At 39.1% G+C, this 26,521-nt stretch overlaps 1 protein-coding gene across 4 annotated transcripts in view; it reads left to right on the top strand.

Annotated features, from left to right (window-relative positions):
- The window catches only part of LOC128686424 (inositol polyphosphate-4-phosphatase type I A), a 405,235-nt gene that overhangs the window by 347,401 nt on the left and 31,313 nt on the right, over nucleotides 1-26,521 (top strand). For all 4 annotated transcript variants that reach the window (XM_053773341.2, XM_053773340.2, XM_053773339.2 and 1 more), the window contains 3 exons: nucleotides 6,611-6,735; nucleotides 10,676-10,849; nucleotides 18,357-18,492. In XM_053773341.2, the coding sequence (XP_053629316.2) occupies nucleotides 6,611-6,735; nucleotides 10,676-10,849; nucleotides 18,357-18,492 (435 nt within the window). The remainder of the gene's footprint in view (nucleotides 1-6,610; nucleotides 6,736-10,675; nucleotides 10,850-18,356; nucleotides 18,493-26,521) is intronic.

Raw genomic sequence — 26,521 nt, 5'->3', positions numbered from 1 at the left:
AAAAGCAAACTTTTGACCGTGTGTTTGGTTTAAAATAGTGACTCGGGGGTGTATTCTAGTAAGGCTGTTTCTTTATATTATTTGATAGAATGGAAGACATACTTCTGAAATAAAAATGATTTTGGTTGGTTTCTGGATCGCAAGAAGCTTGAAATCAGGCTCAGAGTAGCAGAAATACAGTGGAACCTCAAATATCGAACTTTCTTCGGTCCAGAAGTCTGTTCGAGTGCCTTTACCGAATTAATTTATTCCCATCAGGAATAATGTAAATTAGATTAGTCCATTTCAGACCCTTAAAAATACACTTATGAAAGCACTTACAAAAATACACTTACATAATTGGTTGTGTTGGCAGCAGTTCGATTTTTGAGGTTCCACTGTATTCAATTTTTGAAGATTTTCCTGGAAATGGGTAAGGCCTCCTTACACTCCCAGTATGTTTTATGGGTTTTTAGTACATCTGATTCAGTTATTATTATGAAAGAAGAAAATTGTCAAAGTGGGAAGTCTGAATGTGCGTGGATGTTGTGCAGATGATAAGAAAGAGATGATTGTGGATGTTATGAATGAGAAGAAACTGGATGTCCTGGCTTTAAGTGAAACAAAGCTGAAGGGGGTGGGAGAGTTTCAATGGAGAGGAATAAATGGGATTAGGTCAGGGGTTTCAAATAGAGTTAGAGCTAAAGAAGGAGTAGCAATAATGTTGAAGGATAAGCTATGGCAGGAAAAGAGGGACTACAAATGTATAAATTCAAGGATTATGTGGAGTAAAATAAAGACTGGATGTGAAAAGTGGGTTATAGTAAGCGTGTATGCACCTGGAGAAGAGAGAAGTGTAGAGGAGAGAGAGAGTTTCTGGGAAATGTTGAGTGAATGCATGGGGAGTTTTGAATCAAGTGTGAGAGTAATGGTGGTTGGGGATTTCAATGCTAAAGTGGGTAAAAATGTTATGGAGGGAGTAGTAGGTAAATTTGGGGTGCCAGGGGTAAATGTAAATGGGGAGCCTTTAATTGAGCTATGTGTAGAAAGAGATTTGGTAATAAGTAATACATATTTTATGAAAAAGAGGATAAATAAATATACAAGGTATGATGTAGCACATAATGAAAGTAGTTTGTTAGATTATGTATTGGTGGATAAAAGGTTGATGGGTAGGCTCCAGGATGTACATGTTTATAGAGGGGCAACTGATATATTGGATCATTATTTAGTTGTAGCTACAGTTAGAGTAAGAGGTAGATGGGAAAAGAGGAAGGTGGCAACAACAAGTAAGAGGGAGGTGAAAGTGTATAAACTAAGGGAGAAGGAAGTTCGGGCGAGATGTAAGCGACTATTGGCAGAAAGGTGGGCTAGTGCAAAGATGAGTAGTGGGGGGGTTGAAGAGGGTTGGAATAGTTTTAAAAATGCAGTATTAGAATGTGGGGCAGAAGTTTGTGGTTATAGGAGGGTGGGGGTAGGAGGAAAGAGGAGTGATTGGTGGAATGATGAAGTAAAGGGTGTGATAAAAGAAAAAAAGGTAGCTTACGAGAGGTTTTTACAAAGCAGAAGTGTTATAAGAAGAGCAGAGTATATGGAGAGTAAAAGAAAGGTGAAGAGAGTGGTGAGAGAGTGCAAAAGGAGAGCAGATGAAAGAGTGGGAGAGGCACTGTCAAGAAATTTTAATGAAAATAAGAAAAAATTTTAGAGTGAGTTAAACAAGTTAAGAAAGCCTAGGGAAAGTATGGATTTGTCAGTTAAAAACAGAGTAGGGGAGTTAGTAGATGGGGAGAGGGAGGTATTAGGTAGATGGCGAGAATATTTTGAGGAACTTCTAAATGTTGAGGAAGAAAGGGAGGCGGTAATTTCATGCTCTGGCCAGGGAGGTATACCATCTTTTAGGAGTGAAGAAGAGCAGAATGTAAGTGTGGTGGAGGTACGTGAGGCATTACGTAGAATGAAAGGGGGTAAAGCAGCTGGAACTGATGGGATCATGACAGAAATGTTAAAAGCAGGGGGGGATATAGTGTTGGAGTGGTTGGTACTTTTGTTTAATAAATGTATGAAAGAGGGGAAGGTACCTAGGGATTGGCGGAGAGCATGTATAGTCCCTTTATATAAAGGGAAAGGGGACAAAAGAGATTGTAGAAATTATAGAGGAATAAGTTTACTGAGTATACCAGGAAAAGTATACGGTAGGGTTATAATTTAAAGAATTAGAGTTAAGACAGACTGTAGAATTGCGGACGAGCAATGAGGCTTCAGAGTGGGTAGGGGATGTGTAGATCAAGTGTTTACATTGAAGCATGTATGTGAACAGTATTTAGATAAAGGTAGGGAAGTTTTTATTGCATTTATGGATTTAGAAAAGGCATATGATAGAGTGGATAGAGGAGCAATGTGGCAGATGTTGCAAGTATATGGAATAGGTGGTAAGTTACTAAATGCTGTAAAGAGCTTTTATGAGGATAGTGAGGCTCAGGTTAGGGTGTGTAGAAGAGAGGGAGAATACTTCCCGGTAAAAGTAGGTCTTAGACAGGGATGTGTAATGTCACCATGGTTGTTTAATATATTTATAGATGGGGTTGTAAAAGAAGTAAATGCTAGGGTGTTCGGGAGAGGGGTGGGGTTAAATTATGGGGAATTAAATGCAAAATGGGAATTGACACAGTTGCTTTTTGCTGATGATACTGTGCTTATGGGAGATTCTAAAGAAAAATTGCAAAGGTTAGTGGATGAGTTTGAGAATGTGTGTAAAGGTAGAAAGTTGAAAGTGAACATAGAAAAGAGTAAGGTGATGAGGGTATCAAATGATTTAGATAAAGAAAAATTGGATATCAAATTGGGGAGGAGTATGGAAGAAGTGAATGTTTTCAGATATTTGGGAGTTGACGTGTCGGCGGATGGATTTATGAAGGATGAGGTTAACCATAGAATTGATGAAGGAAAAAAGGTGAGTGGTGCGTTGAGGTATATGTGGAGTCAAAAAACGTTATCTATGGAGGCAAAGAAGGGAATGTATGAAAGTATAGTAGTACCAACACTCTTATATGGATGTGAAGCTTGGGTGGTAAATGCAGCAGCGAGGAGACGGTTGGAGGCAGTGGAGATGTCCTGTCTAAGGGCAATGTGTGGTGTAAATATTATGCAGAAAATTCGGAGTGTGAAAATTAGGAGAAGGTGTGGAGTTAATAAAAGCATTAGTCAGAGGGCAGAAGAGGGGTTGTTGAGGTGGTTTGGTCATTTAGAGAGAATGGATCAAAGTAGATTGACATGGAAAGCATATAAATCTATAGGGGAAGGAAAGAGGGGTAGGGGTCGTCCTCAAAAGGGTAGGAAAGAGGGGGTAAAGGAGGTTTTGTGGGCGAGGGGCTTGGACTTCCAGCAAGCGTGCATGAGCATGTTAGATAGGAGTGAATGGAGACGAATGATACTTGGGACCTGACGATCTGTTGGAGTGTGAGCAGGGTAATATTTAGTGAAGGGATTCAGGGAAACCGGTTGTTTTCATATAGTCGGACTTGAGTCCTGGAAATGGGAAGTACAATGCCTGCACTTTAAAGGAGGGGTTTGGGATATTCGCAGTTTGGAGGGATATGTTGTATATCTTTATACGTATATGCTTCTAAACTGTTGTATTCTGAGCACCTCTGCAAAAGCAGTGATAATGTGTGAGTGTGTTGAATGATGATGAAAGTATTTTCTTTTTTGGGGGTTTTCTTTCTTTTTTGGGTCACCCTGCCTCGGTGGGAGACGACCGACTTGTTGAAAAAAAAAAAAAAAAAATTCTTTTTGGGGATTTTCTTTATTTTTTGGGTCACCCTGCCTCGGTGGGAGACGGCTGATTTGTTGAAAAACAAAAAAAATTATTATCCAAGAAATTGAATAAATCTGTGATTTTTGTGTGATAATGAATTCAAAATGGAGGGCAAGTGTAATTCAGGAGAAGTCTGAGGATGTAATTAATGAGCAGAGGAAATGTTGGTTTAGTACCTGGAATGTCTACTATGTTTCATTTCAACTTTGTATTTAAATTGGTCTTTTTTAATTTTGTGTAAAATTGGCAGAACTACTGAATTCTGTGTGGTTTTTAGGGTAGCTCTGATAATTGAATGGGCCATTTCACGTGCTCAGTCATTAGAATGGAAGGTGTGCTAATGAAATAGTAAAGAATTGTTGAATTGAGCAATGGAATTGGCTTAAAATAAGACTCAAAGTAGGTGAAATTGCTGGTGCATAAATTGTACATAGACCACTAATTTTACACCTATCTAATTCCGTAAGTTTACCATCAAATTTAACATTTTTGGTGTCATTACCTTCAGAAAAATATTCTCTACTATTTCAAAATTGATTTGAGTTAAAAAAAAAAAATTAAATACCATCAATGTGAACACTTTTAATTTTGGAGCTTCTGACATTGAAAGGCTTAAAAGTGCTCTGTGTTAGCAGTTAAAAAACAAAAAAGTCTCTGTAGAGGTAGAAAATACAAATTCTGTTGCTTGGTTTGACCAAATTCCTAGCTATTTTGCTAATATGCTTATAGACTGAGCACAAGAAACTGCCTATTCAATATTAGAACTAAAATACACAGAAGCCGGTAATTTGGCGAGTTTTACACAAAGTAAAAAACTCCAATTTAAAAACAGAGCAAAAAATAAACAGACATTTTAGGCACTAAAGCAACATTTCCTTGGTTCATTGATCACATCTTCAGGCCTTTCTTATATTATACTTGCCCCCCATTTTGAATTCTTTATTAGGAATGATAGGTCCCCAGAAAAATCTTCAAAAATTTAACATATCCGCTACTTTGAACCTCATTTCAAGCTAACTTCCAGTATCAGAGCCAGCCAAATTTATCTACGTATTTCAGTACTATGTCTTCCTTTCCATCAAATGATACCAAGAAATAGCCAGTAAAACCATAAAAACTCTAAATCGCCTCAACTTTATTTTAAACCAAATACAAGGTGAGAGTTTTGCTTTTCCCATCATGAACTGTATGGGGCAGGATTTTTTCTTATACTGTGCACACTCATCACACACTCATTCTCTCATGTCTAGGCCAAAATTTCCTGGTAACAGCTTATCTGAGGAAGCTGAGCTTAGAATGTAGGCCTATGTAAATGACCCTGGGCATCAATAAAGTAGATCTATGTAAGTAACCCTAGGCATCAATAAAGTAGATTACCTAAGTGACCCTGGGCATCAATAAAGCAGATCTACGAAAGTGAGCCTGGGCTTCAATAAAGGGTTAACAGGCAATTATTCTATAATTTGATTATCAGTACAGTATTTCAGATGAAAATCAATCAATACATGTTATCATAAGTCATTTACATTTGTTTAATTCAGTTTCTTTTTTACTTAACTGACACAAAAATCTCGGAGAAACATAAAAAGGAATTTACCCATTGTTAAGAAACTTATTTTGTAGCCAAAACTTGAGTATAAACGAGACTCCACTTTTCCTTTGTGAATTTTCAAACATTAAATAAGAAACTGTTTTGTCTGTTAATTTCTACAAAACAAAATGGTATATCTTCTTCTTGTTTCAACAAACCAGCCATATCCCACTGAGGCAGGGTGGCCTAAAAAAAAAGAAAAACCAAAGATTCTCTTTATGAATTTAGTAATTTATACAGGAGAAAAGGTTACTAGCCCCTTGCTCCCAGCATTTTAGTCGCCTCTTACAACACGCATGGCTTATGGAGGAAGAATTCTGTTCTACTTCCTCATGAAGATAAGAAGAAATAAACAAGAACAAGAACTTGTAAGAAAATAGAAGAAAACCCAGAGGGGTGTGTGTATATATTCTTGTATACATGTATGTGTAGTGGGACCGAAGTGTAAGTAGAACTAGCAAGACGTACCTGAAATCTTGCATGTTTATGAGACAGAGAAAAGACACCAGTAATCCTACCATTAGGTAAAACAAGTACAGGCTTCCGTTTTACACTCGCTTGGCAGAACGGTAGTACCTCCCTGGGTAGTTGCTGTCTACCAACCTACTACCTAGAAAAATGGTATATTCTCTCAGAATAAACTTTGTATAGTTATTTAGCTTGCATTTAATTATGTCAGAATAAGATATAATTTTGAGCTTAGAACCTATATTCAAGCACAAGGATTACCCCACAATTACACGAAGTATTTTCTTCATGTAACTTGATGGAATTTAGCAAATTTGTTTATTTTACAGTTTAAGGGAAAATTATTTAATAATAGTGGAGTTTACAATTCCTGAATATAGGCACCTGTTTTAAATGTAGACCCTTGAGGGTGATGTTTCTTGATATTGGTCCTAGAATTAGAACTGACCTCCCTTTCTCTGATCAATGTGATTACCTCTCATTTCCCAGGAGCTGTATAGCCCATGCATCTTTAACAGTTCATTGTGAATATAATACTATAACAATTTAAGTGTGGAGTTTTGTAACTGTAGACAGACAAACATTTAACCAAGTTGACCAGTCTAGCACCAGACTAGCCTGGCCCAAGGCTGGGCTCCGGGATTAGAACAACTCTCAGAACTGATCAAAGATAAAATACATATTTATATATGTGGGAGCTTCTTATTAATTTGTGTTGTGTAGAGTATAGTTCTGTGTAAATATTGTATATCTTTTAGCTGACCACATTGGTGACGAGCTTGATGACAAGACTGTGGTGCAGAAAGGCAGACCCATTGTTTGTGACTGTCTTGGCTCATCTGGGACCACTTGCTGAATTTGAGTGCCTTGTTTCATGTCATGGGTAAGTTTTAAAGCTTCATTTAACCTTTCTTCATGACAACAACTGATGTTGTTATATGGGCCCAGTGTTCTCTTTTTTTTTTTACCAGTTTTTCATTTTATATATTTTTTTGTTTTCTTTCATTGATAAACACTAGAACATAGTTTTCTATGGACACTGGTTGCCTTATTATTTATTTTAGTTCTTAAATTTTATTAAACAAAATTCAACACAACAATTTGGTTCATATACAAACACTAAACTGAGAACATTTCTAACTGATTTAGTTTTTACCATTTTTAATATATTTACACAATGTACAGTCACTATAGATGCTATTGGAATTCTTTCAGTGTATGTATGGAACTTGTCAAAACAAGGATGTGGTGTCTCACAAGACTTGCAGATAAACATTAGAAAACCTTAAGTTGTGCAATCATAGCTTGTGTTTTTAACCCTTTGAGGGTCTGTCCCATAGTTCTGCGGCTTTGAAGCCTGGGTCCATGCCGTAGAACTATGGCTTGAGCTCAGCTCACTCAGATAAGCTGTAAGCGGTAATTTTGTACCTAAATATGAGACCACATCTATGTGGTAAGTGTGCACCACATAAAACAAATACTGCAGCATGCAGTGCATAATTAGAAAAAAAACTGTGACCGTATTTTGGGATTAAAACAGCGACTTTGCTGATTTTTTTTTTTGTATGTTTTTTACAGTTGCATTCGTGATTTCTTGGTCTCCTTTGATAGAATGGAAAATATATTATAGAAATAAAGATGATTTTGATTGGTTTTAGTACTGAAAATGGCTTGAAACTGAGCTCAAAGTAGCAGAAATGTTCAATTTTTGCTGATGCTCAAGAGTAGACAGATGACGTCACGCATCTAATACACATCAGCTGGTGGGTCTAATATACGTTCACAAATGTGCTGATATTATTTATTCAATTATTACAATATTGCATGACAGTAAATCTTCTATTTTTTGGGGTGAATAAAAATTCATTATGTGAATAAAAAATCAAAATGGAATTCATTTGTAAAGCCTGAAAACATAACTAATAAACAGATGAAATGTTAGTTTGGTGCCAGGAATGCCTTCATTGTTTATTCTGGACCCTATTTTGAAATATGAATACAGTGGACCCCCGCATAACGATTACCTCCGAATGCGACCAATTATGTAAGTGTATTTATGTAAGTGCGTTTGTACGTGTATGTTTGGGGGTCTGAAATGGACTAATCTACTTCACAATATTTCTTATGGGAACAAATTCGGTCAGTACTGGCACCTGAACATACTTCTGGAGTGAAAAAATATTGTTAACCGGGGGTCCACTGTTTCAAACTTTGTGTAAAATTGGCCAAATTACAAATTTCTGATCACTTTACTGGGTAGTTGAAACAGCTGATTGGGGGATTTCCTGTGCTCAGTCAATAAAATAGAAGTAATACTAGTGAAATAGCTAAGAATTTGGTCGAATGGAATAATGGAATTGGAGTAAAATGGGAATCAAAATCGGCAAAATTGCTGATGCTTAAATTGCCCTTTCCCAGGCCTGGTAAAGGGTTACGTATTGCTGATGCAGCAAAATTTGCGAGAGCGTAATTTCATCAGTTTTCCATCAAATGTCATACTTTTTGTTTTATTACCTTCAGATAAATATTTTCTACCATTTCATAAGAAAAATAACAAAAATTTTGTTTTTAAATTCTTGGGCCCTGACTGTCACAATGAGATTTGACCTTTGGACCCTCTAAGGGTTAATATTCTGCTTTTTAAATTTAGTTTTTCATTTCCATTAGAAGCATGCCATTTCCATTATCCCTTAAACTGTCCAAACGTAGATCTACGTCCACGTAGATCTACGTTTTTTTTACGTTTTCAAATGGGGAAAATCAAAGTCGGAGCGCTACGCACATGAACGTAGATCTACGTTTGGACAGTTTAATTGTTAAGGCATGCTGAAGTGGAATTCATTTCCCTTAGTGCTGCCACAGAGGGTGGGGGGATGTACACAAACAGCTGCTCATGTGGGTTGGTGTATCTGGACACGTGCTGTACAAATTTTGCTCAGTGCAATTCGCTCAGTTTTGTCCTTCTTTTCGTCACCGCATCTCATCTCTGGATATTTATCATGACATCCAAATGAAATACAGGTGATGTTTGTGAAGTAAGTGGAAGATTAAATGTGAAACTATGCTTATTACAAAAAATGTAGGTAATTGAGATGCTGAAGGGTGGTGCACATGTCATGGTGATGGCATGAGGGCTTGGTGTTAGAGAATCAGCTGTTTGGTTAATTCAAGACAATGAGGCAAAGATAATGTGCAATGAGTAATGCTCAGTACGACACAATGAAAAGAATGAGGAATAGGTCATTACAGTTGACTGAAACAGAAAGTTTACTAAATATGTGGACTGAGAAACAAAGACAGGTGTTCCACTTAAGGCTGCATGTCACCTGTTTACCACCATTCAAAAATACAGTACTTTAATCTCAATTATGAGCCTATTTAATTCCTAATATAGGCATATTGGAATTAAACTAATTGTATGTATACAGCATTACATACCTCTCCATAAATACATGTATTGCTGCTCGTGGTACACATCATTAGTGATACACTCTTCAGTATACGTACAGAAAGCTGCTGATTATTTGGCTTGTGTTAATACTTGTTAATACTTATGTTTTGGGTGTGCAAAAGAAGAAAATTGAAAGTGAATACAGGAAAGAGTAAGGTTATGAGGATAACAAAAAGATTAGGTGATGAAAGATTGGATATCAGATTGGAGGGAGAGAGTATGGAGGAGGTGAATGTATTCAGATATTTGGGAGTGGACGTGTCAGCGGATGGGTCTATGAAGGATGAGGTGAATCATAGAATTGATGAGGGGAAAAGGGTGAGTGGTGCACTTAGGAGTCTGTGGAGACAAAGAACTTTGTCCTTGGAGGCAAAGAGGGGAATGTATGACAGTATAGTTTTACCAACGCTCTTATATGGGTGTGAAGCATGGGTGATGAATGTTGCAGCGAGGAGAAGGCTGGAGGCAGTGGAGATGTCATGTCTGAGAGCAATGTGTGGTGTGAATATAATGCAGAGAATTCGTAGTTTGGAAGTTAGGAGGAGGTGCGGGATTACCAAAACTGTTGTCCAGAGGGCTGAGGAAGGGTTGTTGAGGTGGTTCGGACATGTGGAGAGAATGGAGCGAAACAGAATAACTTCAAGAGTGTATCAGTCTGTAGTGGAAGGAAGGCGGGGTAGGGGTCGGCCTAGGAAAGGTTGGAGGGAGGGGGTAAAGGAGGGGCTTGGACTTCCAGCAGGCATGCGTGAGCGTGTTTGATAGGAGTGAATGGAGACAAATGGTTTTTAATACTTGACGTGCTGTTGGAGTGTGAGCAAAGTAACATTTATGAAGGGATTCAGGGAAACCAGCAGGCCGGACTTGAGTCCTGGAGATGGGAAGTACAGTGCCTGCACTCTGAAGGAGGGGTGTTAATGTTGCAGTTTAAAAACTGTAGTGTAAAGCACCCTTCTGGCAAGACAGTGATGGAGTGAATGATGGTGAAAGTTTTTCTTTTTCGGGCCACCCTGCCTTGGTGGGAATCGGCCAGTGTGATAATAAAAAATAATACTTATGTTTTGTTTATGTATTGCGAAATAAATATAATTAGGTTATGCTAATTGCTTAAAAATATACCTTAAAAATATTTTAAGGTATCATTGTAGCCATGGGTAAGAAAAATTGTCATTGGCCATTCTTCAATTTTCTCATCTTAGTTTTGTACTAATAACTATTTTTTTTTATCACACTGGCCGATTCCCACCAAGGCAGGGTGGCCCGAAAAAGAAAAACTTTCACCATCATTCACTATGGCTTACAAATTCATTATGTAAATGTAAATTACAGTCGCTGTTTTTATAAAAGCTGATTAAAAATCTAATGTAATTTTCAGAAGAGAGGAAGGTATGCTGAGTGACATGGTTGTTGCTGTGGAGGATCTTGGAACAGTCGAGTTTGTTATGGTGTCTTCTGCAGGACCACAAAATGGTGGACGTACACGTAGTGAAGGAGCTGTGCCCCCACCACCATCATATGAGTTACCTATGCCATATGTCTCAGGAAATAGGTACAGTATTCTTCAAAATTAAAATTTATAAATAAAATTAATTCTTTTGAAATACAGTATAGTACTGTAATATAAATAAGTGGATGCTGAGAGTAAAGGTCTTGTGTATCTGACTTCTAACTGTCCTTGTTGGATTTTGTCTTAGTGTCTGGCATTAGAATTTCACTAGAAGCAAGTAATCAACTTATGTACAATATAAAGAATTAGACATATGCAACACCTGTGTATTTTTATTTGAAGAAGTTTTGCCAACCAGTAATTTTATCAGTTCAATACAGAGATGATTTATGAAGACATTACATAATGAAGTAATCAGTCCTTCAACCTTGCGAAACTACACACAGAAAACAGTGGGAGATAAGGTTAATCAGTCCTTCATCCTGGAAGCTAGTGTTCAGTACCTAAGGAACTGATTGCTTCATCTTTTACAAGGATTGTATATCATCCTTGTATTAAATTAATCGAGTCACTGGTTGGTGTAATGCCTTCAAAGAAAGACACCCGGGTGTTACACGTATGTCTAATTTCTAATCTGGTGGGTATTGTATACAGTGGACCCCCGCCTTACGATATTAATCCGTTCCTAACTGAGCTTGCTACCACCTGCAGCTCACAAGACTGCCATCCCCACGAGCCCCTTTGGGGCGGGGCAGATGGCAGACCAGAGGCCTAGCTTCTCCCTGTGAGCCCTGTGAGGGCAGGGACTGTGGCTAGGCCTGGGGACACTTGGTCCCAAAGATGTGGGGGTACTTGTACCTCCTCCCGTGGGAGACTTAGGTCCCGAGACACTCCCCAGATAGGGAGCCAAGGCCGGGTCACCACTCTTGGAAAAGACCCAGGCCGGGAGAGTACTGGCGAAAAAAAAAAAATCCATTCCTGAGAGCTCATCGTAAGCTGAAATTATCGTAAGACGAATTAATTTTCCCCATAAGAAATAATAGAAATCAAATTAATCCGTGCAAGACACCCCAAAGTATGAAAAAAGAAAATTTTTTACCACATGAAATATTAATTTTAATACACACAAACTGCGGAAGACATGCACAGTTACTACTCTACTAAGAATAGAATACATGACACTTACCTTTATTGAAGATCTGGTGATGATTGATGGGATGGGAGGAGGGGAGAGTGTAGAAGTTATTGTTTAGAAGGGGAATCCCCTTCCATTAGGACTTGAGGTAGCAAGTCCTTTTCCGGGGTTACTTCCCTTCTTCTTTTAATGCCACTAGGACCAGCTTGAGAGTCTCTGGATCTCTGTCGCACAACAAATCTGTCCATAGAGGTCTGTACCTCCCGTTCCTTTAATGCCTAAAATGGGCCACAACATTGTCATTGTAATAGTCACCAGCATGGCTTGCAATAGCTGTGTTAGGGTGATTTTCATCCATAAAGGTTTGCACTTCAACCCACATTGCACACATTTCCTTAATCTTTGAAGTAGGCAGAATCGATTCCACAACTGGCATAGGCTTCTCAGGGTTAGCCCCAAACCCTTCAAAATCTTTCTTAATTTCCATACTAATTCTCACCCTTTTTACCACACGGTTGGCACTAGAAGCTTTCTTGGGGCCCATGGTGACTTATTTTGCAGTTACAAGCACAAAAAACACTGGGATGAGGTGAAATGTACCGAATGTATGCGTGGATGCGACCACACTGGCTGGCTTGTAAACACTGGCACCCATTGGGCAGCTGAGGCCACACGTGGGATGCGTCCCGGACAAATCACGTAAGGCAAGTTTTTTATTGTGAGGAGGCAAAATTTTTGCATTCAAATGCTTCGTATGGCAGATTTAACGTAATGTGATGCGTTCGTAAGGCAGGGGTCCACTGTATTATATTGTAGTAAGTATTGTACATTCTTTGCTATATGGCGACCATTTTTCTTAATTAATACTGTCATAATAGGCCCATGTCTTATGGCAGAGATATCAAAAAAAGATATAGTCAATAATAAACATTCAGAAACACTTTTTTTTTTTTTTAATGAACCGACTGTATCCCACCAAGGCAGGGTGACCTAAACAGAAAACTGAAAGGATTCAGAAACATTATATAATGTTTAACCCTTTTACTGTCAAGACCCCTGATCTTGAACTCACTGTCTGTGTTGAAAAATGTTCGGAAAAATAAAAAAAATTTCTTACCAAAATCTTAAGAATATCTTTGTGAGTGTTTTAAAAGAAAAAAAAATTGTGCTCAGTACTTACCGAGATATAGAGGCATGAAGCTGACAGAAAGGGAACCGCTTACGGCAATATTGGCGACTACCGCTCACTCGGTAATATTATTTTTACTTTGATTTTTTCTTTTCTTTTCTAATATTTTATTTTTTCAAGTAACTTTTGTTGCCTGTGAGACCAATATAATGCATAATGTATATACAGTGGACCCTCAGTTATTGGCCGTAATCCATTCCAGAAGATCAGCCTAAAACCTAAATGGCCGAAAACCGAAATAATATATATCCATAAGAATTAATGTAAATACAATTAATCTGCTCCAAACACCCAAAAATATTAACAAAAAATACATTTTTTAAAGATTAACTATAGTTTTACATACACAAAACAATCAGAACTAAATAAAATGATTAAAATTTGGGCCCATGGTGGCTTATTTCTCAGTTGTACTCAGTCAATAACCACAAAAAACAATGGAGTATAGCAAAATGTTTGGATGAATGCGTGGAATCTTCCCCTCTCATGAACGTGGCAGAGCGGCGGGTGGATGTGTCCAATACGGCTGATCTCGGAAATATGGTGGACCCCCAACCAACGGTGGCATCAGTAACGGCAAATTTGTCTAACGGTGCTCATTGGCATTCCGGACAGTGTTCGTCCGGAACGTGTCTATGCGGCGGGAGCGCGGTCTGAGTGGGCTTAGCCACTCCAAGACTTAGTGTGCCATTGTTTACAAGCTGTTGCGGTCGATTCCACATGTGCCTGCCATATTGGATTATTCCAGTGTTTTTAGCACTCGTAACCGCTAAATAAGCCATCATGGGCCCCAAGAAAGCTTCTAGTGCCAAGCCTGTGTTAAAAAGGGAGAGAATTATGATGGAACTGAAGAAGGAGATAATTGAAAAATACGAGAGTGGAGTGCGTATGTCCGTGTTGGAAAAGCAATACAACAAATTCCATTCAACCATCAGTACTATCTTGGCGAACAGAAAGGCAATCAAGGAAGCTGTTGTTGTGAAAGGTGCAAGTATGTTTTCAAAACGGAGACTGCAAGTAATTGAAGAGGTAGAGAGACTGTTACTGGTATGGATGAACAAAAAACAATTATCAGGAGATAGTGTTTCTCAGTCTATAATTTGTGAAAAGGCAAGGCAGTTGCATGATGATTTCATTAAGAAAATGCCTCAAAATAGTGATGATATTGATGAATTTAAGGCCAGCAAAGGCTGGTTTGAGAGATTTAAGAATCGTAGTGGCATACACAGTGTGGTAAGGCATGGTGAGGCTGGTAGTTCAGACAAAAAAATGGCTCAAAAATATGTGAAGGACTTTAAGGAATACATAGAGACTGAAAACTTAAAACCTGAACAGGCCTGTTTTGGAAGAAAATGCCAAACAGGACCTACATTACTCAGGAGGAAAAGGGACTCCCAGGACATAAGCCTATGAAAGACAGGCTGACATTAATGTTGTGTAGTAATGCTAGTGGTGATTGCAAAGTGAAGCCTTTATTGGTATATCACTCTGAAACTCCCAGTGTGCTCAGGAAAAACAATATCGTCAAGGGTAATTTGTGTGTGCTGTGGAGATCAAACAGTAAGGCATGGGTCACTAGGGAACTTTTCTTTGACTGGTTTTATGGTGTATTTGGCCCCACTATGACAAAATACCTCCAGGAAAAGAAATTGTCACTCAAGTGCCTCCTAGTAATGGACAATGCTCCTGCTGATCCTCATGACTTACAAGAGGAAATTGCAGGGGACTTTGGTTTTGTTAAAGTGGGAGTCTGGTTTTGTTAAAGTGAAGTTTTTGCCTCCTAATACAACTCCTCTCCTCCAGCCCATGGACCAGCAGGTCATTTCAAACTTCAAAAAACTCTACACAAAAGCAGTGTTTCAAAAGTGCTTTGAAGTGGCCTCAGACACTCAATTGACCCTAAGAGAAACTAATTTTGGAAAGATCACTTCAATATCCTAAGTTGCATAAACCTTATAGGTAAGGCTTGGGAGGGAGTGACTAAGAGGACCTTGAACTCTGCTTGGAGGAAACTGTGGCCACAATGTGCACAAGAGAGGGATTTTGGAGGGTTTGGGGCTAACCCTCAGGAGTCTAAGCCAGTAGTGGAAGCTATTGTGTCAGTGAAGAATGTTCTTCAGAGCAAGAGGAAGAGAGACGGAGGAAGATGACTTCATCAAGGATTAGGGAAATGCATTCAATGTTTACAAAAGTGCAAGCATTTATGGATGAATTTTATCCTGTCACAGAAGTTGCAAGTCATATTGGCAACATGTACAATGAAACTCTTGTGTCCCATTTTAGGGAAATCCTAAGGGCACATGAGAAACAGAGCTCTCTGGAAAGATATTTTGTGCGATAGGGGTCCAGTGACTCTCAAGCTGGGCCTAGTGGCATTAAAAAACCAAGAAGGGAGGAAACCCCACCAAAGGACTTAGTGCCTCAAGTCTTTATGGAAGGGGATTCCCCTTCCAAACAATAAAACACCTGCATCATCTTCCCTCCTACCGTCTCATCACTCATCAACAATTCCACTATAAAGATAAGTGACATTTGATTATTGTTTATTTTGCATGTTCCATTCGTTTTTGTGTAGGGAAATGTATATTTCATGTAAAAAAAATTTTGTTTAATACTTTTGGGTGTCTGGAACGGATTAATTCTATTTCCATTATTTCTTACGGGGAAAATTAATTCGACTAACAGCTAGCTCTCTGGAACGGATTAATGGCATTGGTCAAGGGTCCACTGTAATGGCTTTTTCTTGTTGATTCGCCGGTACTTCTGGCCCGGGTCTTCTCCAGATGGTGACCCGGCGACTGTAATGGCTGATAACCAGGATAGAATTTCGGCCAAAAAAGCGGGCGAAAACTGAATTGGCCAATATCCGGAACTGTCGATAACCGAGGATCCACTGTATATCCACTCATTGTATGCAACACAATAACCACACAAACATTGTTATCATTTTATTGTTTACAAAACATGTTTACACAAGCCCACACTGCCTTCCCCACCACCTACACTGCCTTCCCCACCACCCATGCTGCCTTCCCCACCACCCACACTGCCTTCCCCACCACCTATGCTGCCTTCCCCACCACCTATGCTGCCTTCCCCACCACCCACATGGAAATAAGTCACTTTGTCTGACTTTTTTGGGTTATCCTAGGTAATCTACACATATGCTGCTATGTTGTTTACACAAACCCACACTACCTTCTCCACCACCCACATGAAAATAAGTCACTTTGGCTGACTTTTTTGGGTTATCCTAGGTAATCTACATATGTGTTGCTGTGTTTACACAAACCCATACTGCTTTCTCCGCTACTCATGCTGCCTTCTCCATGACCCACACTGTCTTCCCCACCAACTATACTGTCTTCCCCACCACCCACATGGAAATAAGTCACTTTGTCTGACTTTTTTGGTGGAAGGTGGGAGGGAGGTGCAAGGTTGATAATCGTCTGGGTTTTCGGCACTATTTCTGGTATCCTGGGCATTGCTTTTGGTCACAAACACCTCAAAACCATGAGATTCATCTTCACTGACACTTTAATCTGTGTTAGAACTATCACTTGGGAAGGGAAGAGTCCCAATTTGCCGGGGAGTGAGATATTCCTCACTGCTAGGCTTGGTGACCAAGGCATACTGAATTAGCACTCCCACAATACATTGCGACCTCCCTGATTTTTTTTTATACTGCGCACACTGACCACAAACCCATTCTCTCACATGTAGGTCTACTAGGTTTCTCCTGCTTGATTTGAAGGTGCTAGAATTTTGGCATATTAATACGCCACCAACATTAGCTCATAAGCCGTACCTATACAGCTTACGAACTGGGTGGGGCGCGGTGACCATATTAGAAAGTCAGGTGGGGGGAGCTGTATAGCGAGTTTTGGTCATAATTTGAAATGTCTGTATTAGCGGAACGACGTAAAGCGAAATGCCGTGAAGCGGGGGCCCTATACCAGCAGCTGCACATTCATCCATCATCCACACTACCATCCATACCAGGCCACTGACATTACCTCCCACATGGTCACCATCACACCACCTCATCGCTTCCACCCTCCACACTTCTCCACTGCCTAGCATCCTCCACCTCCCAGTTCCAGCCTTCAGCTCCTGCCCCCACCCATTCACCCATTCCCCACCCCTACCTCAAACTCTCTCCCTTCTGCTTAACCCCTCCTTTGTTCACCTCATCTTTACAACTTGTATGGTGGGACATCAGAACAATAAGTTGTCTATGCTGGCAGAGATGTGGATGTGGGATTTCTGACTGACACGTATCACCACATTCACCTACAGTTACAATTTTTTTTTTCTTTTTTTTTTTCTCAGGAGGAATCTATTGATCATAAACCTATTTTCCCCCTTATGTTCTTCAGTTCAGTTTACACACATTTTTGGTTACATGGCATTTTCAGGAACACAGCTGTAACAGTCAACTGTTTTCAAAATGTTTGCTTCCAAACAAAATTTCTCAGGTTTTGGGGGATGTCATGTGCAATGAATTCAGCAGCACTGACAACTCCCATATGTCATTCAACCTTCTTATATTTGGCTTCATTCCATTCAGGGATGCTTCCAGATATGTATATCTCCCTTATGTAGGTTCGTTTTATGCAAATTCATAATTATGTAATGTTTTAGTTCCATCTGTAATTCCATTTACCTTCATTGTATGTGAATAAACTTGATTGATTGATTGATTGATTAATTGATTGAATGTACAACTTCCAAAACTTATCGAAGAGGCTTTCTCTGCAAAATTGAGTGTTGTTAGTTTGATCCTACTTCAGTTGCTGTGGTCCTGTAATACATCTGCTGCTCAGAGTGAGAGATGCCTATAACTGATAAATATGCAAACTCTAAACTGAATTGTCTCCAGATGCTGGGTTACATTAATGCAGTGTTGGAGTTTGAGTAGTTTGTGCCTAGGAGTGTTGGCCTCATATATGGGATGGGTATCACTCTTCCCACAGTATGCTTGCCTGACGAAGAACCCAGAATCTCTTTTGGCATAAATGGTGGTGATCTTTCCCATTTTGTGTACCTTTACTGATGATGTAAAAAAAAAAGCTATGGATTTCAGAAAGTGAAAAAATGGAATTGGAATAATTTTAATAGATGATTATACTATATGAAAGTGAGTTGGTCACAGTTGTAGCATGTTAATAATGATAGTGTAAATTTGATAATGTTAGTAATGGATTATTTAAGCACTGAATAACCAAACCATTCTAGTGCTTATTAAATAAGATAAAACAATTGTAAGTCATAGAACATTACAGATGTGGGTTACGAGTAGTGTTACCAGTGCCAGAACATGTATTGAGCCTCCTGCCAACTGCCAACACTCAACAGCCTAATGATCCTCCAAGTTTCTGTGTTACACCAGTGCTCTTTAATGTTGGCATCAATGAAGAGGTAAGACATTCATACGTATTTTATTCCTTAGCGGTGTTTATTTTAGCTTAGGTTGTTGTGCAAATAATAGACCAGCAAAAATCTGAGTAGAAACTCCACAAAGATTAAAGATCCAGAAATGTGGATCTCTCTACCAGAAGGTTATAAAAGGTCACTATTTGCCAAATGCTTCAAAAATATTATTAACCCTTTGAGGGTCAACAGGTCCCCTCAGAGACTTATTCTCAGGGTCCCCCAAATTTCAAAAAAAAAAAAAAAAAAAAAAAAAAAAAAAAAATTATTATGAAAAAATAGATTTTTTTTTCTAAACATTATAGGCTAAACAAAAAAAATTTTACCATCAATACTTACCAAGATATGGAGGCGTGAAGTTGACGAAAAAGGGGCACAATGTGGCAACATCGCCGACTGCCGTCACCCGGTATTCTTTTATTTACTGCTTTATGTACTATTTTCTATTATTTTTTAATTTTTCTTTTTCCAAGTAACTTTTATGGCCTGTGAGACCAATATGATCAGTATTTTGTAAGTTATTTATTTTTCAATACTACACAATAAGGGCGTAAACACTGTTGTCATTGTTTTGTTTATAGAAAATATTTACACAAACAAACGATATGAAATGTTGTTTATTACTATTTTTCTATATTTTATATACACATATACAGTCACAGGGAATGTTTCTAGAAGTTCTGCAGCCTGTGGAAGTCTTTGAAACATGGTGTCATGCACAGGGGTGTTTTACATTCCTCACACATAAAACGAGTGTGTCTGCGTTGTTGTGGGCGTTTCCTTGTATATGTATGTGCACAGACGTAACCCCTCTTCTGAGCCTTTTTCTTGAAAGCAGTAGCAGGCAGTTTTACTAGGAAGTGATCACCATGCTTCAGACGAGAAGGTAGTTGTTGATAATTTGGTGGGCGGTCTATTGCAGGTGTTCTTCCTTGGTACTTGAATACTATTTGTCTGATGACAAACAAACAGAATTCGCCGTATTGTGGTTTGTTTCTGGTCCTCATCTTATACATATTATAAGCATTGAACATGGAAATGTCCAGAAGATGGAAAAAGAGTTTTATGTACCACTTATAACTCTTGCGTACACAATCCGCAAACCCAATCTGCATGTCACATTTGTCCACTGAACGCATATTGAAGGTGTAATCAATCACAGCTGCAGGTTTTAGAATGGGTTCATTGCTCTCTCTATGCTGCCTGCCAGTGTCTGCCATTTCATTAGGGTGAACTGATGACAACAGTGTGACATCTTGTTTGTCATGCCACCAAAATGCCATGATGTCATTGGCAGCAAACGCCTGCACCTCACCTCTACAAGTGCCAGCATCAAACCTGGGCATATGTTTCCGATATGCATGCACTGTGCCACACACATCTGTCATGTTCACTTGCAAAAAATCACTGAGTGAGGGGCTTGTGTACCAGTTATCAGTATATAATATATGCCCCTTACCAAGGTATGGTTCTATCATTGTTCTAACCACATCACCAGAGATGCCCAATAACTTCCTGGTATTTTGCAATGTATAGCTTCCAGTGTACAGAATAATATCCAGTACCAGACCACTGTAACAATCACAAAGCACAAACAACTTTATACCAATATGTACTGCTTGAAAGAGAGTCTTCCTTCGAACAGAATCAAAGACTCGTCAATTACAAGCTTCCTGAAGGGATAAAAATACATATTGAATTTCTCTTTCAGATACACAAACACATGCCTAATCTTATATAACCTGTCGTTTCTGTGAGGCCTGGTTTTGTCTGAGAAGTGAAGCATATGTAACATTAGCACAAATTGATTTACTGGCATTATATCACTGAAACCTGGGGTTGCAATCAGGCAGTCTGTTGACCAGTATTATTTCACTTTGTGCTTATACACATGTGGCATAAGCATTATTGTGGCAAAGAAAAGATACATATCAGCCACAGTTGCCTCCTTCCAATGGTGTAGACGTGATTTTGGTGAAAGTATTGTGTTTGCCATGGTGTACTCGTAGTATGTGTTGCTTTCCATGACAATACTTTCCATCAGGGGTTCGTCAAAGAATAACTCGGAACATTCCAGTTCAGTGGCATTGTTCCCAAGTGTACAAGATGGCCGTATTCCACTTTGGCTGTCATCAAACTGGTGGGGATTTGGAACAAAATTGACAGCTTCCTGCCAATCCCAGGTGCGGTCTGCTAGTGGGTACTGGACAATGACAGGTGGTTGTGGTTGTGGAGGTTGTGGTTGTGGAGGCTGGTGTGGGTGGGTGGGGGATGGTGGCCTTTGTTGTAGATCAGCTGAGGCAGCGGTGTGGGTGGCAGCGTGGGTGGCAGCATGGCCCACTGCTGGTGCCTCACGGCCGGCACCACCACTACCACCACCGTGCACATTTTCCATCCCAATTGCAACACTATCATCGTCATTTTCACTGTCTGTTCCTGTTGTACAGCCACGGGATGCACTCTGAGATGTACTCCTTCCCCTTGGAATAGCATATGGCACACTACCAGAGCGCATATATCGTCGTATATACTGACGCTTCACTTGGGAATATTGCACTTCACTATCACTACTGGAACTAGTTTCAAGAGCTTGTAGTTCATATTCACTATCACTATCATCACAAATGCTCACATCTGAGTCTGGGATTTGGGAAAATAGGAGTTTACTCTTTGATTTTGGTACAACTGAACGTGAACAAGATGGCCCAGCACCAGAGGTGGAAGGCTGAGGGTCGTCTGGGTTTTCCTCACTATTACCGATATTATGGTCATTAGTTTTGGTCAAAACCTCACCAAAACCTTGAAACTCATCTTCACTGGCACTTCCATCTGTATTAGAACCGTCACTGGGGAACAAAAGTGTCCCAATTCACCGAGGAGTGAGGAACTTCTTACCGCGAGGCATGGTGGACATTGTGTACTAAGATGGCGTTCCCATAATGCACCACTGGGTCCCAGATTTTTTTTCTACTGCGCGCACCGACCACACAGACCCATTCTCTCACATCTAGGCCTACCAGCCTTTTCCAGCAAGATTTGACAGCGCTAGAATTTATGCGTACTAGTACAGTGGACCCCCGGTTAACGATATTTTTTCACTCCATAAGTATGTTCAGGTGGCAGTACTGACCGAATTTATTCCCATAAGGAATATTGTGAAGTAGATTAGTCCATTTCAGACCCCCAAACATACACGTACAAACGCACTTACATAAATACACTTACATAATTGGTCGCATTCGGAGGTAATCGTTATGCGGGGGTCCACTGTATGTCAAAAACCCCTGCGCGTGAGCCGTACTAGTATGTCCGAAACCCCCAAAGGGTTAAATTACCTGAATTTAATTAGAATTCTTGTAGATTAAATACAGATGTCATGTACTACATCTATGTGACCTACTCATCCAGATTGCAATCAGCATTCATACTCATGCACTTCTTGTCTTTACTATTATTCTTATCCTTTTTTTTTTTTTTTAACAAGTCGGCCATCTCCCACCGAGGCAGGGTGACCCAAAAAGAAAGAAAATCCCCTAAAAGAAAATACTTTCATCATCATTCAACTCTTTCACCTCACGCACACATAATCACTGTTTTTGCAGAGGTGCTCAGAACACAACAGCTTAGAAGGATATACATGTACGTATAAAGATACACAACATATCCCTCCAAACCGTCAATATCCCGAACCCCTCCTTTAGAGTGCAGGCATAGTACTTCCCATTTCCAGGACTCAAGTCCGGCTATATAAAAATAATAACCGGTTTCCCTAAATCTCTTCACTAAATATTACCCTACTCACACTCCAACAGATCGTCAGGTCCCAAATACCATTCGTCTACATTCACTCCTATCGAACACGCTCACGCACGCACGCCTGCTGGAAGTCCAAGCCCCTTGCCCACAAAACCTCCATTACCCCTTCTTTCCAACCTTTTCGAGGACGACCCCTACCACACCTTCCCCTACAGATTTAAATGCTCTCCATGTCATTCTAGTTTGATCCATTCTCTCTAAATGATCAAACCACCTCAACAACCCCTCTTCCACCCTCTGACTAATACTTTTATTAACTCCACACCTCCTAATTTCCAAACTCCAAATTTTCTGCATAATATTTACACCACACATTGCCCTTAGACAGGACATTTCCACTGCCTCCAACCGCCTCCTCGCTGCTGCATTCACAACCCAAGCTTCACACCCATATAAGAGTGTTGGTACTACTATGCTTTCATACATTCCCTTCTTTGTCTCCATAGATAATGTTTTTTGTCTCCTCATATACCTCAACGCACCACTCGCCTTTTTTCCCTCATCAATTCTATGATTAACCTCATCCTTCATAAATCCATCCGCCGACATGTCAACTCCCAAGTATCTGAAAACATTCACTTCATCCATACTCCTCCTCTGCAATTTGTTATCCAATTTTTCTTTATCTAAATCATTTGATACCCTCATCACCTTACTCTTTTTCTATGTTCACTTTCAACTTTATACCTTTACACACACTCCCAAACTCGTCCACTAACCTTTGCAATTTTTCTTTAGAATCTCCCATAAGCACAGTATCATCAGCAAAAAGCAACTGTGTCAATTCCCATTTTGTATTTGATTCCCCATAATTTAATCCCACCCCTCTCCCGAACACCCTAGCATTTACTTCTTTTACAACCCCATCTATAAATATATTAAACAACCATGGTGACATTACACATCCCTGTCTAAGACCTACTTTTGCCGGGAAGTAGTCTCCCTCTCTTCTACACACCCTAACCTCAGCCTCACTATCCTCATAAAAACTCTTTACAGCATTTAGTGTACTTGCAACATCTGCCACATTGCTCCCCTATCCACTCTATCATATGCCTTTTCTGAATCCATAAATGCAATAAAAACTTCCCTACCTTTATCTAAATACTGTTCACATATATGCTTCAATGTAAACACTTGATCTACACATCCCCTACGTACTCTAAAACCTCCTTGCTCATCTGCAATCCTACATTCTGTCTTACCTCTAATTCTTTGAATTATAACCCTACCGTACACTTTTCCTGGTATACTCAGTAAACTTATTCCTCTATAATTTTTTCAATTTCTTTTGTCCCCCTTCCCTTTATATAGGACTAGACATGCTCTCCGCCAATCTCTAGGTACCTTCCCCTCTTTCGTACATTTATTAAACAAAAATACCAACCACTCCAACACTATATCCCCCCCTTCTTTTAACATTTCTGTCATGATCCCATCATTTCCAGCTGCTTTACCCCCTTTCATTCTGCATAATGCCTCATGCACCTCCCCCACACTCACATCCTGTTCTTCTTCACTCCTAAAAGATGGTATACCTCTCTGTCCAGTGCATGAAATTACCACCTCCCTTTCTTTGTCGACATTTAAAAGTTCCTCAAAATATTCTCGCCATCTATCCAAGACTTCCCTCTCCCCATCTACTAACTCCCCTACTCTGTTTTTAACTGACAAATCCATTTGTTCCCTAGGCTTTCTTAACTTGTTTAACTCACTCCAAAATTTTTTCTTATTTTCATTAAAATTTCTTGACAGTGCCTCTCCCACTCTATCATCTGCTCTCCTTTTGCACTCTCTCACCACTCTCTTCACCTTTCTTTTACTCTCCATATACCCTACTCTTCTTATAACACTTCTGCTTTGTAAAAACCTCTCATAAGCTAACTTTTTCTCTTTTATCGCAACCTTTACTTCATCATCCCACCAATCACTCCTCTTTCCTCCTGCACCCACCCTCCTATAGCCACAAACTTCTGCCCACATTCTAATACTGCATTTTTAAAACTATTCCAACCCTCTTCAACAACCCCCCCACTGCTCATACTTGCACCAGTCCACCTTTCTGCCAATAGTTGCTTGTATCTCGCCTGAACTTCCTCCTTCCTTAGTTTACACACTCTCACCTCCCTCTTACTTGTTGTTGCCATTTTCCTCTTTTCCCATCTACCTCTTACTCTAACTGTAGCTACAACTAAATAATCCGATATGTCAGTTGCCCCTCTATAAACATGTACATCCTGGAGCCTATCCATCAACCTTTTATCCACCAATATATAATCTAACAAACTACTTTCATTACTTGCTACATCATAACTTGTATATTTATTTATCCTCTTCTTCATAAAATATGTATTACTTATTACTAAACCTCTTTCTACACATAGCTCAATTAAAGGCTCCCCATTTTCATTTACCCTCTGGCACCCCAAATTTACCTACTACTCCCTCCACAACATTTTTGCCCACTTTAGCATTGAAATCCTCAACCACCATTACTTTCACACTTGGTTCAAAGCTCCCCATGCATTCACTCAACATATCCCAAAATATCTCTCTCTCCTAAACACTTATCTCTTCTCCAGGTGCATATATGCTTACTATAACCCACTTTTCACATCCAACCTTCATTTTACTCCACATAATCCTTGAATTAATACATTTATAGTCCCTCTTTTCCTGCCATAACTTATCCTTCAACATTATTGCTACTCCTTCTTTAGCTCTAACTCTATTTGAAACCTCTGACCTAATCCCATTTATTCCTCTCCACTGAAACTTTCCCACCCCTTTCATCTTTGTTTCACTTAAAGCCAGGACATCCAGCTTCTTCTCATTCATAACATCCACAATCATCTCTTTCTTATCATTTGCACAACATCCATGCACATTCGACAATTTTCTTCTTATTCTTTTTAGTAATTATTACAGGAAAAGGGGTTACTAGCCCATTGTTCCCGGCATTTTAATTTACTTTTACAACACACATGGCTTACGGAGGAAAGATTCTTATTCCACTTCCCCATGGATATAAAAGGAAAAGTAAAAAGACCAAGAACTATTAAGATAAAATCAAAGAAAACTCAGACGAGTGTGTATAAATAAACATGTATATGTAGTGTGACCTAAGTGTAAGTAGAAGTAGCAAGACGTACCTGAAATCTTGCATGTTTATGAGACAGAAAAAAGACACCAGCAATCCTACCATCATGTAAAACAATTACAGGTTTCCATTTTACACTCACTTGGCAGGACGGTAGTACCTCCCTGGGCGGTTGCTGTCTACTAACCTACTACTATAACTATAACTAAAATTGAAAATACTGTATTACCTTGTATTATTCCTTGATATTAATACTGTATTTTTTTTTATTAAAAAGAATTTTGTGATCTAAAATAATCTTTCTTCTTTCAACAAATAATCATTACATTTAGATTTAAAAATCTTATATTCATTCAATATAATCTTGTATTCATTCATTCAGTGTTTTATGTTCTACGTTTAGTCTGTGTAAAAGATGTTTTTCATAACAATGAGGTTTTTTCCATGTAAGAAACAACAAAAATAAAACACAAACATATTTTATTGCAGTAAAAGTATATTATTTATTATAACAGTGTTATTACGTGTGATATACTGTTTATTTTTATTGAGTTGAAAACTGGATTTATTTTTTTTGTAAATAATATAAGTTATGAGCACAGATTTCTGGGTATAGTATATGGTATTTTGGTGCATGTGTTGTACTCATAATTTTGAAGATAAAAAATGGTCAGGAAATGTTGATTTTTATACAGTTTTGGCAAATTGATTGTTTTGTTTCCAGCTCTAACTTTCAGAAATATATAGAGCTCAAAGAGGCTCAGGTCCCGACCAGTTTTGTTATTTGCATCTTTTCTACTAGAGAAATAAACACATAATATTACCTAGTGCTTAAGTATTACTGTTTAGGTCTGAAAAGAGTACAGCCTCTCCTCACATAGTGACGTACTCGTTTACCGACGACTCGAACTTACAATGGGCTCTCTGACCAGTATCCATACCTAAATAATATATATTAGAGCTGATTTCATTTATTCTGTTTATTACAATATACAGTACACTACACAAATAACCCGCACATAGAAGAGAGGAGCTTACGACGACATTTCGGTCTGACTTGGACCATTTACAAAGTCACACTAACGATAAGTTGAGCAGGAC

The sequence above is a fragment of the Cherax quadricarinatus genome, chromosome 17, assembly GCF_038502225.1.
Source record: "Cherax quadricarinatus isolate ZL_2023a chromosome 17, ASM3850222v1, whole genome shotgun sequence".
Lineage (NCBI taxonomy): Eukaryota > Metazoa > Arthropoda > Malacostraca > Decapoda > Parastacidae > Cherax > Cherax quadricarinatus.
This window is presented reverse-complemented; position numbering and strand designations above follow the sequence as displayed.